A 13,771-nucleotide genomic window follows, 5' to 3' on the forward strand; every position below is an offset into this window, starting at 1 on the left:
GCTGCCCCCTGGGTTCTGTGTTGGCTGACCTCAGTGCCTTAGACAAGCAGGTTATGTGTTTTCTTCTGCTGTGACGGTGGCTTTCAGTGGAAGGTTAGTCCACTTTAAGCTGCTCTGCCATAGGTCATGGTAGTGTTGGGTCAGCTTTGTAGACTTTTATTGCTTGTCCATTTTTCAAGGTTCATTTTTACTTCTTATATATTTTTTATTTCTCATCTAAAACTTTCTGTATTTGAAGTCAACATGAGCACAAACCAATTACTTGTCATTTCTGCTGTTTTCCAGTGACAATAGCCTTGCTTCCTTGTGTGTTTGGTGGTATCTCTATTTCATATTCATTTGTGACTACTCTCCATCATCCCTTTCTCTCTTGGGGCTTTGTGAGGTAATTAAGCCTTATAGAAAATGAATTGGTTGCCTATATTTTAGCTTTCCAAGAAGGGTGTCTAGCTAGTGCCATTCCAGATGTGAATGAGAGAAATTCTTTCTGTCACAGAAGTCTCGGGAAAGTTGGACTTGAATTCTCTCCAGATTCTCCTAGTCTGTGGGATTCTGTGGGCCAAATGAGGAATGTCTTTGTCAGGAGGATTAATGCATGCTTTTCCCAGAAGCCAGGGGAGTTCAAGCATGCTCACATCGGCCTCTTTGGGGGCTGCAGTTTGACACAGGAGGCCCATTCCCCTTCCTGCCTTGCAGTGAGGGCCATGGTCAGGGCTCCCACACAGCGCTGGTGGCACATTTCCCAAGACAATCTCTCAGGCATCCTCCTTCCTCAAGTTATGCAACTCTAGTGATTGGAGTTTTGTTACTGCTGAGTCTTTTTAATAACCCACTTTTAACAAGGAATCTATTCAGTCTGTAGCAATTTTCATTTTTACTCTTTTTTAAAAATTTTTTATTAAAGAAATTGTTTTTGTAGCCATATATGGACAGCATGACTTTATTTTATTTGTTTATTTCTGTGTGGTGCCGAGGATGGAACCCAGGGCCTCACACGTGTGAGGAAAGCGCTCTGCCGCTGAGCCCCAGCTCCAGCCCCCTTTATCTTTTTTCCTTTCTGCTTAGACTTCATGGGCAGCTTCCCTCACGTTCTGTTATAGTAAGTCTGTTCTGGGAGAAGTTGTTTAGTTCTGGCCCTGGCGTCTTTGTTCCCTTCCTTCTGAGCCACAAAATTCTTCACTGAGTCCAGATTGGTTCTTTCCTCCAGTTTACTTACCTTTGGGTTTGTTTTATTGTTACTGGGGAAGAGTTTGAAAAGGTGTGGTGTTTAATAATAAATATTTGTTACTTTAAAACTAATATGTGCTCATCATGGAAACACTTAGTGACATTGCTGTTGGAGCACCACACTGTGATCACTGCAGCCAACATTTGGTGTTGCTTCCCCCGACAAGCCCTGTTTCTCCTGCTGTCAGGCTCGTTTGGAACACCAGGTGTGGGGCTGTGTTTCTCTCTCTCTCTCTCTCTCTCTCTTTTTCAACACTGGAGATTAAAGCCATGGCACTCTACCACTGAGTCATATCCACAATTTTTTTTTTTTTTTTTTTTTTTGCAAAGTTGCAATCCTCCTGCGTCAGTCAGCCTCCCTCCCTGGGATCACAGCCATGCCACTGCACCTGGCTCTCCACTTCTTTTTAATTTACCTTATCATATGCCTCTTCTTATGTTATGTAAACTCTTCTAGACATTTTAAATATTCATCACATGGTACTTCATATAAATATTGAATATTTACTTGACTGATAGAAGTTGCTCATTTTATAATTTTAACTTTAAAATAACTTATAACAAAGACTTCTATGAGTACAGATTTTTTGTGCATGCTTGATTTCCTTTGGAGATAATGTCTTATGAATTAATAGAATTGTTTACTGTTTTAAGTAAGCATTGCCTGTTACTTTATCAGAATATTATATAATTTACATTTTATTTTTTAAAAAATATTTATTTTTTAGAAGTAGTTGAACACAGTACCTTCATTTTATTTATTTTTTTATGTGGTGCTGAGGATTGAACCAGGGCCACACACTTGTTAGATGAGTGCTCTACCGCTGAGTCACTGAGCCACAACCCCAGCCCCAATATAATTTACATTTTCATTAGGGGAAACTGGATAGTGTCAGTTTCAAAAGCGGCTACACTGAAAGTGCTTGCAGAAGGTCATCTCAGCTCTGAAGTGGCAGCTGTGCTTTTCCCCATTCTCAATGTTAGTACAGCCGTTTCCTCTGCTCAGTGGTTCCAAACAGGACCACAGAGTGGCCGGCAATGGGGGAGAAGCTGGGAGAGGCTGGCCTCAGCAGGCTCTGGGAATCAGCTCCTTTGTTTTGGTTGCTCTTTGACATCCTCTTTGCCTTTGTTTCCTTAAAGAAGTGGATGTAAAATGCAGCAGTGTGTGTGTGGGGGTGCTCAGGTCACTGTACTGTCCCCCTCAGTGCTCTGAGGTCTCAGGGACCCTGTCAGCCATAAGAACTGAAATGCTCATCATCACAGTTAAAGACGCAGACCTGTTGCCAGGTGTGGTGGTACATGTCTATACTCCCAGTGACTTGGGAGGCTTAAGCAGGGGGATCACAAGCTCAAGGCCAGTCTCACCAACTTAGTAAGACCCTATTGCAAAATAAAACCTAAAAAGGGCTGGGGACAGGGTTTAGTGGTAGAGTACTCCTGGGTTTAATCCCCAGTACTGGAAGAAGGAAAAAAAAAAAAAAGGAAAAAGATTCATTGAGGGAAATTTGCATGATCTACCTAAAATGAAGGAAGCCCACAGCAGTTTTACTAAGGGAGTTTAATCTGTGGGAGCAAAAGTGATAGTTGTGGGGAGGAGAGCAGAGGGGCCCCAGCAGAGGGGCCATGATGAGCAGGAATGCAGTGTGAGTCCAGGAGAAAGAACTGCCTGCAGGGGTCCAGGAGAACTTGCCTGGGCAACCATCTTCCTGGATGCCCTGGAGTAGCATGGCCCTTCTCCACGCCAAGCCAGGCTGATGGCAGGATGCAGGGAGCACTGTGGGCCAGTGAGCCCTGGGCCGGCTCTGTTCTGCCATCTTGTAGCTCTGAGATCCCCAGGTGGAGAGACGGGCTCCCAGGTGCTGGCACTGAGCAATACTGGAGGCCTTGGTGTCCCCTGAGGGCACAGTACCTAGCTTGGTGCTCCTCCCTTACAATAGCCAAGCAGGAGGTGGGCAGAGGCCTGTTGGAGTCTGAGGCAGATGGCCTATGCCTCCAGCTCTGGAAAGTGCTGGCCCTGCCAGTTGTGGTCCTGCTCTGCCTGGGCAGCGGTATTGTCAACCACATGCCCTTCCCCAGGGGGTCCATATGTGGGCTCTATGTGCACCGCACCCCTAACCTAGAGGCCCTATGTCCTCGCAGGTGGTAACATGGACCTGGAGAGCCAAGGAGAGGGGAAGAAGGAGGCAGAAGCTGATGATGTGCTGAGGAGTGGCCCCCGGCCCATCGTCCCGTACAGCTCCATGTTCTGTCTAAGCCCCACTAACCTGTGAGTCTCTCGCTCCTGTGTGTGTGTGCTGGTCCGGCCCTTCATTGCCATGACCTGTGTGAGCTCAGCAGCCAATATGTGTGGAATGGCACCACGAGGGGCTGATTCTGTGCACTTTGTCCATGTGAATGGCATCAGTCAGCGATCCCCTGATGCACGCCCCATCACCTCATTTTGTAGATGGAACGCCCAAAAGACAGATGCAGCCTGGCCTCTTAATGGGTCCCTGCCCCTGCCCGTGGTATGGCTCATGGCTGCACACAGGGACTCTACATCCATCATGCGTGCCCACCCTGCCTTTCCATCATGCTGTTGCCCATGCATGCGTGTGCAGTGCATGTTCCCATTTCGAGCATGTGTTCCCTCCTGTGCTGATCTGTCATGGATTCATCCTCCACTTCTCAGTTCAGTGATTCGTTAATCCAGCTGACATTTATGTGTGAACAGCATCTTCCGTGTTGGGAATATGCATCAGTCACCAAGACAGACAAGAGCACCTGTCCTTACCAGGTGCATGGGAATGGGAGAGGCAGATGACCCACGGGATAAGTCAGGGGGTCACTAGATGCCACAGTGATAAGTGCTAGGAAGAAACATGGCGTGGGGTTGGGAAAGGTCAGTGGGGGCTCAAGCGGAAGCGCAGGCTTGAGGAAGGGGAGGGAGAGTGCTCTGGGCGGAGTGGAGAGTGGGAGTGAAGGTGGAACCCGCAGAAGCCAGTGAGGACCAGGACGTGCTTCCAGCGCAGGAGAGGACTGCTCTGTGCAGGAATGCTGTACAGTTCCTGACCTCTCCCTCCACTCTACCTGTAGCTCCTGGTTCTGCACAGGGCCAGGTGTCCATGTTGTTGGGCTTGGGGGTGCCACAGAAAGCAGGTAAATGAATGCAGGTACACTCGCAAAGAATGTTTTCCACACAGTAGGACGGACCTTGTCTGGCCAGGAGCTGTCATGTGCTGACCCTGATGTAAATTTCTGACTTCTGAACCTGGGACCCCTGTCAGGAATTCTAGTCACTACCAGTCACCTGGCCATTGTCCCCTGGCCATGGAGACACTGGGTAAAACTCCACTCTGGTGCCAGCCTTTTTATGTTGGCCAGCGTGAGTCCTTCCTGTTGGGGAGGCCAGCACCTGCCCCGGCACCTACCCCAGCTCATGGGCCCTGTCCCATCTGTGCCTATCTTCACAGGCTTCGCCGCTTCTGCCATTACATTGTCACTATGCGGTACTTTGAAATGGTCATTCTTGTGGTCATTGCCCTGAGCAGCATCGCCTTGGCTGCTGAGGATCCTGTGCGGACAGACTCTTCCAGGAACAATGTGAGTGGCAGGGTTGGTGGCCCCATCAGGCTGCGGGGTGCCCAGGGATGGGGGCGTGCAGGGCCTGTCTTCTTACATGACACACGACCCTGAACCACTCTGTTTGTCCTTCCTGTGGGTAGTGGAACCAAATATCTGAGGAGGCCACTTCCTCCAGCCCCCGTTACAGACGTCCTGGGGCAGAGCTGGGGTTTTAATTTGTGGTGGGGGGCTGTTTTCAGAGGGACGCTTGTCTCAGAGACCCCACAGACTGTTGTCATCTGCTCAGAGGCCTGGTGGGGGGACCTGGAGCTCATGGGCCTGTCTCTGGCTCCTGGCCCAAGCCCTGAGAGAATCCCTGCTTCTGGTTCTAGGCTCTGAAGTACATGGATTACATCTTCACAGGTGTCTTCACCTTTGAGATGGTGATGAAGGTGAGATGTGGCTCCTGTGGCCTTGCACAAAGGTGCTTGGAGCGTATACTGGCCATGTGCTCGGGGAGCGAATGTGCGCGTGTGCAGACGTGAAGGTGTGCTATGTGTGTGCGACGTGCTGCCCCTCACAGAGGGCTCTCCGCATCACACCAACCCTGGGCGTACTCCCAGAGGCACCCTGTCTCCCTGCACTTGACTCTGGAACACAGGTTATGGGCTTCCTTTAAATTGTGTGTGTGGACTCAGTCCTTCCTCTAGGATTGCCTGGCAGCTGCAAAGGGAGCGGGGGCAGGGGACACAGGGATCTTGGGGAGAGAGGACTTGGCTGGAGGACTGTTGGCTTTGAATGCTGAAGACTACATGCATCAGGAATCCGGGGTTTGATGACAGATTAAGTTCACCGTGTCATTGCAACCTCATCTTCCTCTGCAGGGCCCCTGTTCACATTTGGCAAGGGTGTCCTGAGGTACGTTTGCATAGATGTGTGTCCAGCTGAACATCTGTGACTTCAGTGTAGCCTAAGTTGTGGCAGGGTGCAGTGTACTTGGGGTGGTTCCATGTGCGGAGCACTCACAAGGGTGCCCAAACAGGTTACCTCTGCTATTCTGTGTACTTGCAAAGTCACATACTGACACAGAACTCACAGACGATGAAGCTGAGGCTGAGTCACAGTACCTGTCAGAATCACAGTACTAGGTGTAGCAGAGCCAGCATGAGAATGAAAGTCCTTGGAATTCTGACCAGTAGTTCTTCCCACTGCCCTGACCTGACCCTCCTAGGTCTGGGTAAGGTGTGAGCCCCTTGGAGCTGGAGCTGAGTGTGTGCCTGTCCCCAGCAGTGGAGGAGTGAATGGAGACAGAGACTTCACCAACTCATGGGGAGCCAGGAAGTTGGGCACCAAGCAGTCATGCACCTTGTGGAGTAGCTGGGTCGAGGCTTCTTTGAGGCCATCAGAGGCTGTGACCTACAAGAGTGTGGGAAGGTGTATAGAGCTGCATGGAAGTCTTAGCTGTGCGTACTTGTGCACTGAGCTCCCTGCTGGAAGGGTGTGCCTAGACCATGCCTTGCGCCATGGCTGGAGCCTGGCTCTGCCTCTCTTTCTGGAATATACTGTTCCCTAATGTGTGTTTTTCCTTGTAGATGATTGACTTAGGACTGCTGCTGCACCCTGGAGCCTACTTTCGGGACCTGTGGAACATTTTGGATTTCATTGTGGTCAGTGGGGCCCTGGTGGCATTTGCCTTCTCGTAAGTAATCACATCTACTCTGGATCCTGTGGGTGCAATCCCAGGACCACACTGGGGTGTGGGGGTGTGGGAGAGAGGGAAAGGAACACTGATGGTCTCCCTAGATGTGGCTCTGTGACTGCCCAGGGGGGGACTGTCCCTGCCTGCTGGGACTGGACCGTGTAGGTTAGGAGGATCCATGGCCCATCTGTTCCCAGCACAGCCTCTGGTTCTGGGATGGGATGCGCAGCCTCTCTGGCTTTTTGGCCTCTGCCTTGGGGGGTCCTTTGGAGTACATTTACCTGCTTGGAGGTCAGTACCTGACCTGTGTTTTCTGCCCCAGTGAGAGCTGGTGGACCCCTTTCCTGTGGGGGTCAGAGTGTTCCTTTTGATCCTCAGGCCCTGTGAGGGAGTGGGGTGCTTGGGCAGGAGGCATGAGGGAAGTTGTGGGGTGCTATCCAGACACAAGGAAAACCCCAGTAGAGACCAGACACCGAGAGAAGTTTCTTCATCTTCCCCGCCCCTGGGGTGGGACACACTGACAGAGGCCCCAACTCTGCCTCCCTTAGCACTGACTCTGTTCTCTTTGTCTTCCTGTCGCTGGACTCCGGTAGGAGCTTCATGGGGTAATGCCTCCCCCCGCCCCTTACTGCCCAACATCATGGCACACCCACAGCCTCCACTGGCCTCACTCTCATCCATTCATCTCCACCCCATCTGGGCTGCATGCTGCCAGGAGCCATCCCCAGGCCACCTCTCCTGCCATGCCTCTGGGGACTGGGTGGGAGCTGGGGTGGGAGCTGGGGCTGGCTGGGCTTGACACTGCCCTTGGTGAGCAGGGTGTGAGTGATGGGGGCTCAAACTTCGGCTTGGAGGGCAATGAGGGCCCTGAGTGGGACTGCCAACTGTGCCCATGGGCCAGGAAGCTGGACGTGCTGAGGCGCTTTCCCCTGGGACTCCTCTGGAAATGTGGCTTTCTTTCCTCTTTCCTCTCCTGGCCAGCCCCCTGAAGCTCCTGGTGTCCCCTCTGGGTGTGCCAGTAAATCTCTTTCTATGACGAAGGAAGTGAGGATTTTGCCAGCACATCAGTGAGGGCCCTTGGGACAAGAACTGCAGCAGGAGTGTCAGAGAAGGCCCAGTTAGGAGCAGGAGCAGGATGGGACCCAGCCCTGTGGCCTTGAGAGGCCCTGAGCCCCAAGGGTAGCCTGTTTGGGAGAGCTCTTCCCAGCAAGCCTCTGTCCTGGCCTGGCTCTGTGAGCCTGGCGCAGGCCCCTTTGTTCCCCTCTTTTCCTGGGGTGAGCTGGGTGGGAGTGTGTGTTCAGGGAGCGCTGGGTGAGAAGTGGCCAAACCCAGTGTTTCAGAAACAGTTCCATCTGATTCTGGAATGTGGGGCTGGGCCCAAGTTCTCCTTTCCCCATCAGAAAGGCCTGGGCTGTACAGCCTGCTCCCCACTCCGTCCAGAGCTTTGCTGGAACCCAAGGGCAGTCAAGGGGACAGGCCAACCCCATGCAGGCCAGGCCCCAGGGATCTTGGTGGGAAAGGGCCTCAGAGTAGGCTGGAGCCGGGTCCCTGTGAGTGGCTGCTGCCCACTCTGCCTCTGAGCATGACCTCTTCAGCAGGATACCTTCTTTCACTGCTGGCCTACTGGGGGTAAGGGGCAGGGGCAGGGCCATCACCCCTCACATCTCCAGTCAGGCTGCCACTTCCTGGATCCCTGACAGCAGCGAAAACCCTCTGGGTCTGCTCTGGCTTCTTCCATGAGGGTCCCCATCTGGGTCCGCTGACCCCTGGCTCCATAGCTTGCTTCTGGTGCCTTGAATTTTCCCATATGAATTCCTGTCTCCCCATCCTTCATCTGAGTTTTTCTGTCTGCTATTTTCCTGATGACCTTAGTGTCTCTGTAGCTTCCTATGCCTGCGTGTCTTTCTGTCTCTCCCTGTTCCTGCTTTCTGCTTCTGTTATTGCTCTGCCTAATTTTGTAACTGTCTCTTTCTTACTCTTTTCCTCCACCTCCCTCTTCCCTCTTCCTTTTGGTTTCTTGTCACCTGGAGGAGCATTGGACAGCTGAGGATAGGCAGAGGTCTATAGGGCAGAGGCCAGACAAATCCCTTTACTCCTGCTGTGTGGAGTGAAAAGCGGGCTCATGACTCCTGCAGTGCTGGGAGAAGGTTCTAGCACCACAGGCGTGCTCACCGCCCTCACTCCTGGTCTGCAGGCACACACCAGCCCCCTCAGTCCTCTTTGTTGCTGGAAGCTGATTTAGGGGTGGGTGTTGGGAGCACTGGAGAGATGGAAATAGCCACTGTGGTCTGCAAGAATGGGTTCTTCCAACTGTAAGCTCAACTGTCCCTGTGTACTAGTTGTGCTGACCTGGCCCTCGTCTGGCCCCTGTTCTCGGATAAAGCAGCTACAGAAAGAGACCTTTCTGCTCTGGGTGCTGTACCCTGCAGTCTCAGGGCATTGAGAGCCAGACCCCATGGGCCGTGCGGGGCCAGGCATACCCACATGTTCTGCCTATCTGCATTAGCGGCTTCTCCCTTCTAGAGGATCCAAAGGGAAAGACATCAACACCATCAAGTCCCTGAGAGTTCTTCGCGTCCTGCGGCCCCTCAAGACCATCAAACGACTGCCTAAGCTCAAGGTTGGAGCCTGGAGTTGGGGCTTGAGGGGCATGCTGTGCGTCCGCATGTGCATGCATGTGTGTGCAGGTGGTACAAGAGTGTGTGTGAACATGTACATGCATGAGGATGGACTTGTTCAGCTCTAAGCACCTGCCTAAGGAGAGCTCATTCCCAACAGACTCCTGTAGACCCCTCTTTCTTATCCCAGCAGTGCCAGATGAGAGATGGTATTTTCCTCAGCCATGCAGGACAGGAAGGAAGGGGCTGCTGAGGGGGATGTGTTATGTGAGGGGCGTTGCTGGCAGTCAGAGGCTCCAGAAAGTGACTGTGGGACTGGGCCCTGGAGGGTGGACACAACTGAAGTTCTGCATAAAGAAGAGAATCGACCCAGTCTAGTGATTACAGGGTCTGCACCAGGCACAGAGTAGCACTCCTGACTTTGTACCGGGCATTCTCGTGAGGCCACGTGGAACTGCAGAAAGCATTTGCTTGGAATCTGATGTGGCCTAGGAAGGTACCCAGAGGCCCTCAATCCTGGCAGGAGTTACACCTGGTGCTGCACAGGAGGGGTGCTGCACACAGCACAGTGGCTTCAGGGGTCCAGACCTATGTGGACATGTGTAGCAGGACATCCTGAGAGGTGCTGCCTCAGCTCTGAGAGCAGCATTGGGTGTGCAGGGTCCAGAACCTGAGAGCAGGCCTGATGGGTGGTGGTCAGTCACGGACCAGAGAGTCCCCTCAGGGCCCCAGAATGTGCCCAGAGTCCCTGTCCTGTAGTCCTTGGAGCCACAGCACTCTGCTGCCTCATCCTCAGTCTGCCCCACATCTGTGTTGTTCATGAGTAGGAGCAAGACCAGGGGGAGGGCAGGAGGCTTCCACATCCCCTCTGAGTAGGCCCTGCCCCTCTGGGGCCCAACTCCCAACTGTAAAGCGAGTTCTTCTGGGCATTCATCTGCCCCTTCTAGCACCTCCTGCCCACTCTCATAGGTTCTGCATGGCTCCCCTCATGAGAGACAGCACAAGTCAACTTCCTGTCAAGTCGCCTGGTGGTGGCCTCACATGGGCAGGAGCCTGAGGGCCTTTCAGGGCTCTGGAATGCCCATGGTGTCTGGGTCTCAGTGGTCCTGAGGTTCTGAGCCTGTAGGCTGCCCTGCCCTGTCCTCTCTTCTGGTCCCCTTTCCTGCCCCTGTGTCTCCCCTTGACTCCACATCTCCCTGCCTCCCTTGTGGACCCACCCTCCCTGGTGACCCTGCCCTTCCCATGGCTCCACCTCCACCATAGCCCTGCCCTCCCTCAGGGCTCCTCCCTCCCTTGTGGTCCCACCCCTTCATCCCAGCTCTACCTTCTCACGTGGCGGGGCCTCTCCTCTGGCCCCCACCTGTCCCTCACGGCTGTGTCCCTCCCCCCTGCAGGCTGTGTTTGACTGTGTGGTGAACTCCCTGAAGAATGTGCTGAACATCCTGATTGTCTACATGCTCTTCATGTTCATATTTGCCGTCATTGCAGTACAGCTCTTCAAAGGGAAGTTTTTCTACTGCACTGATGAATCCAAGGAGCTGGAGAGGGACTGCAGGTAAACTGAGGCAGGGTGCAAAGCCCTCAGCCCCAGATTGCAGAGAACCCCTGGTGTTCCCTCAGGATCGTGTGGGGCTGGTCACGTGGCTCAGGAGACTTATTTACAAAGTGGGGACACTGGGCAAGGGCTGGAGGGCTTGCCTGGGATGTGCCGATGCCATGCACAAGAGGGGGTAGTGTGCCCCATCCCCTCCTCTGAGGGGTCGGGGACCAGCTGTGCTCAGAGTACTTCTTCCTGCCAGCAGCTAGCCAAGGAGCCGCTATCCTGCACACACCTTGGCCATCAAGGTATGTCAGGGCCCTCTAAATCTTGCTGGAGGTCTAGGTTGGACCATGAAAATCAGAGGGCTTGGCCATGGCTGGTGTTGCTTTCACTGTCCACGGGGTTTCTCAGATCTTCCTGGGCCTGGCCGTACTTTCAAGAAAGACAGGAGAAGTGCCCTCAGGGAGGAGCCAGGGAGTGGAAGGGTGACTATGTGCACCTAAACAAGACTGTGCTGGCAGCTCCTTCCCACCTGTGCAGCAGCGGTCCCAATTGTCTCTGGCTGTGTGGATGTCTCCCTGCTCACTCATCCACTCTGTGGTGAAGGCTCTTGACAGATCTCCGGGGGGCTGTCACGAGCAGTGCTGCTGTGAGCATCCATGCGCACGTCCCATCTGGGTGCTGTCTATCTAGAAGGGGTCGCAGGCTATGCACATGTCACTGATGCTGCCACATGCTTGTGCAGTGACACCTCTTCAGTGTGAACGGGAGCTCGCGGTACCCCACATCTTCCAGTGTGCCCTGTGTCCCTGTCTAGCTCTCCAGCCTTCCTGGGCTCTGTGGTTTGATTTGCACATGTGCTACCAGCAAGGTTGAGCCCCCTCCCCTGGGTAGTTTGGCTGCATAGCCGCCCTTCCTGGGCAGTGTCCATCCCAGTTGTTGCGTGTTCGTGTGTGGTTGTCTCTCTCTGTGGGTGGATTTGCAGGAGTGCTCTTATTCCTGGGTAGGCCTTTACTGATATCCCTCCTTTGTAGAGTGCTTTCTGCTCTTTCAGTGGTGCCTTTTAAAGAACAAGTTTTTGATTTTAACATAGTGCAACTTAACTTTTTTAGTTTCTCATGTTTACGCCTCCATGTCCTGCAGTCAGGGGTGTTTTTTTCTGACAGTGTTGCCCTTGCCTCTCATGTTGAGATCTGCAGCCTACTGGAGTTGAGTGTGTGTGAGGCAGGGCAAAAGATGGACTTCCTGAAGGTGAGTGTCCATTTCCCAACACCACTGATTGGGCAAGATCATCCTTTACCTACTGCATTGGGATTCTTTGTTTTTATAGTTCACATGCCATGAAGCTTATTCACATAATCCCATTTAGTGTGTACAACTCAGTGACTCTTGTTATATTCACAGACACACATTTTTATCACCTTAAAAAAACCCCAAACCCCAAACCAAACAAAATGAAATCCAACCAAACCTGTACCTTTTAGCTGTCCTCTCTGTCCCTGTCCCTAGCCCTATGTAGCTCTGAGCTGGTGTTCCATGTCTGGATTGCCCTGCTGTGGACATTCCACGTGTGGAGGCAGACACTATGCAGCCCTCCGGGACTGGCCTCAGCACAGTGAATGGGGCCTTGGTGTCCCTCTGTGCTGTGGTGGTCAGTGCCTTCTCTGTTCCCTGCTGTGCCATGGGGTATCTGTTCATGGGCCTGCTGATGGTAGGCCAGGAGTGGGCCTGATGGTGTCTGGGAGCTGTGTTGAGCTGTCTGAGGAGATGCCAGGCTGTTTCTAGGGTGGCTGAGTCATTTTCCATTCCCATCTGAACTGGTGCCAGGGTTTTGCTTTCTCCAGGTCCTCATCAACACTTCTTATTTTCCTTCCTTTGTCTTTTGTTTTCATCATGTTCCTGTTCACGAAGTGGACTGATGTCTCAGGAGAGTTTTGATGTTCTTTCCCTCAATGGCTGCTGCTGTTGAGCATCTGTTCAAGTGCCTGTCGGCCCTTTGTATGTCTTCTTAGGAGAAATGACGGTTTGGATACTTGACCCATTTTAAAAATTGGGTTGTCTTTCTTATTGTTTGTAGTAGTACTTTATATTTTCTGGGTACCAACCCCTGATCTGTAGATGATTAATAAATACTCTTCCCACTTTCATGGATCGTCTTTCCACTTTCTTGATGGTGTCCTTTGAGGTACAGAGTTTTAAATTTTGATGAAGTTCAATTTACCGTTTTTTTTTCTTTTCTTGCTCATGATTTTGGTTCCATATCTAAGACTCCATTCCTAAATACGAAGTCATAGAGATTTGTCCGTTTTCTTCTAAGTTTTGTGGTCTTAGCACTTACATTTAGGACTTTGATCTTGAGTTACTTTCTATGTGTGGACTGAGATAGGAGCTTGAGTCAGCTTTTCTCACCCCTGAGTGGAATGCAGTTCTACAGCACTGACTGTGGAGGAGCCTGCTCCTTCCATGTGGAGTGTACTTAGTACCCTCTCCAAACGCCAGCTGACCATGGACACATAGGTTTGTTTGGGTCCCTTAGGTTTAACTGTGCTCTTATGTGTGCTCCTGCCTGCAGGGGTCAGTATTTGGATTATGAAAAGGAGGAAGTGGAAGCTCAACCAAGGCAGTGGAAGAAATACGACTTCCACTATGACAACGTGCTCTGGGCCCTGCTCACACTCTTCACGGTGTCCACCGGAGAAGGGTGGCCCATGTGAGTGCCCGTCCAGCCTCAGGGTGCCAACCTGACCCGTCCTGCGGTGCCCTGAGCTTCCCAGGAAGCTCCCTTGACACTGCCCTCCCCTCAACCAGGGTGCTGAAACACTCCGTGGATGCCACCTATGAAGAGCAGGGTCCAAGCCCTGGGTTTCGCATGGAGCTATCCATCTTCTATGTGGTCTACTTTGTGGTCTTCCCCTTCTTTTTTGTCAACATCTTTGTGGCCTTGATCATCATCACCTTCCAGGAGCAGGGGGACAAGGTGATGTCTGAATGCAGCCTGGAGAAGAATGAGGTAGGTGATGCCTTGGCACCTTCTGTGAGGGGCAGTGTGGGCAGAACACCAGGCTTTCCTTCTGCACGTACGTCACTCATGGACAGTGTGGGCAGGCCTCCTTCTTCCTGTAATGGGAGACCATGTCTGGGCAG

The 13,771-nt window shown here is 52.3% G+C and overlaps 1 protein-coding gene across 1 annotated transcript in view; it reads left to right on the plus strand.

Moving 5' to 3' along the window:
- Window positions 1–13,771, plus strand: part of Cacna1b (calcium voltage-gated channel subunit alpha1 B) — a 188,234-nt gene that overhangs the window by 116,458 nt on the left and 58,005 nt on the right. Inside the window, exons 21-28 of the mRNA XM_071601213.1 lie at window positions 3,367–3,493; window positions 4,680–4,809; window positions 5,163–5,222; window positions 6,363–6,469; window positions 8,993–9,089; window positions 10,482–10,642; window positions 13,200–13,337; window positions 13,436–13,637. Coding sequence (XP_071457314.1) covers window positions 3,367–3,493; window positions 4,680–4,809; window positions 5,163–5,222; window positions 6,363–6,469; window positions 8,993–9,089; window positions 10,482–10,642; window positions 13,200–13,337; window positions 13,436–13,637 — 1,022 coding nt within the window. The remainder of the gene's footprint in view (window positions 1–3,366; window positions 3,494–4,679; window positions 4,810–5,162; window positions 5,223–6,362; window positions 6,470–8,992; window positions 9,090–10,481; window positions 10,643–13,199; window positions 13,338–13,435; window positions 13,638–13,771) is intronic.

Source organism: Marmota flaviventris, chromosome 13 (assembly GCF_047511675.1).
Source record: "Marmota flaviventris isolate mMarFla1 chromosome 13, mMarFla1.hap1, whole genome shotgun sequence".
Classification (NCBI taxonomy): domain Eukaryota; kingdom Metazoa; phylum Chordata; class Mammalia; order Rodentia; family Sciuridae; genus Marmota; species Marmota flaviventris.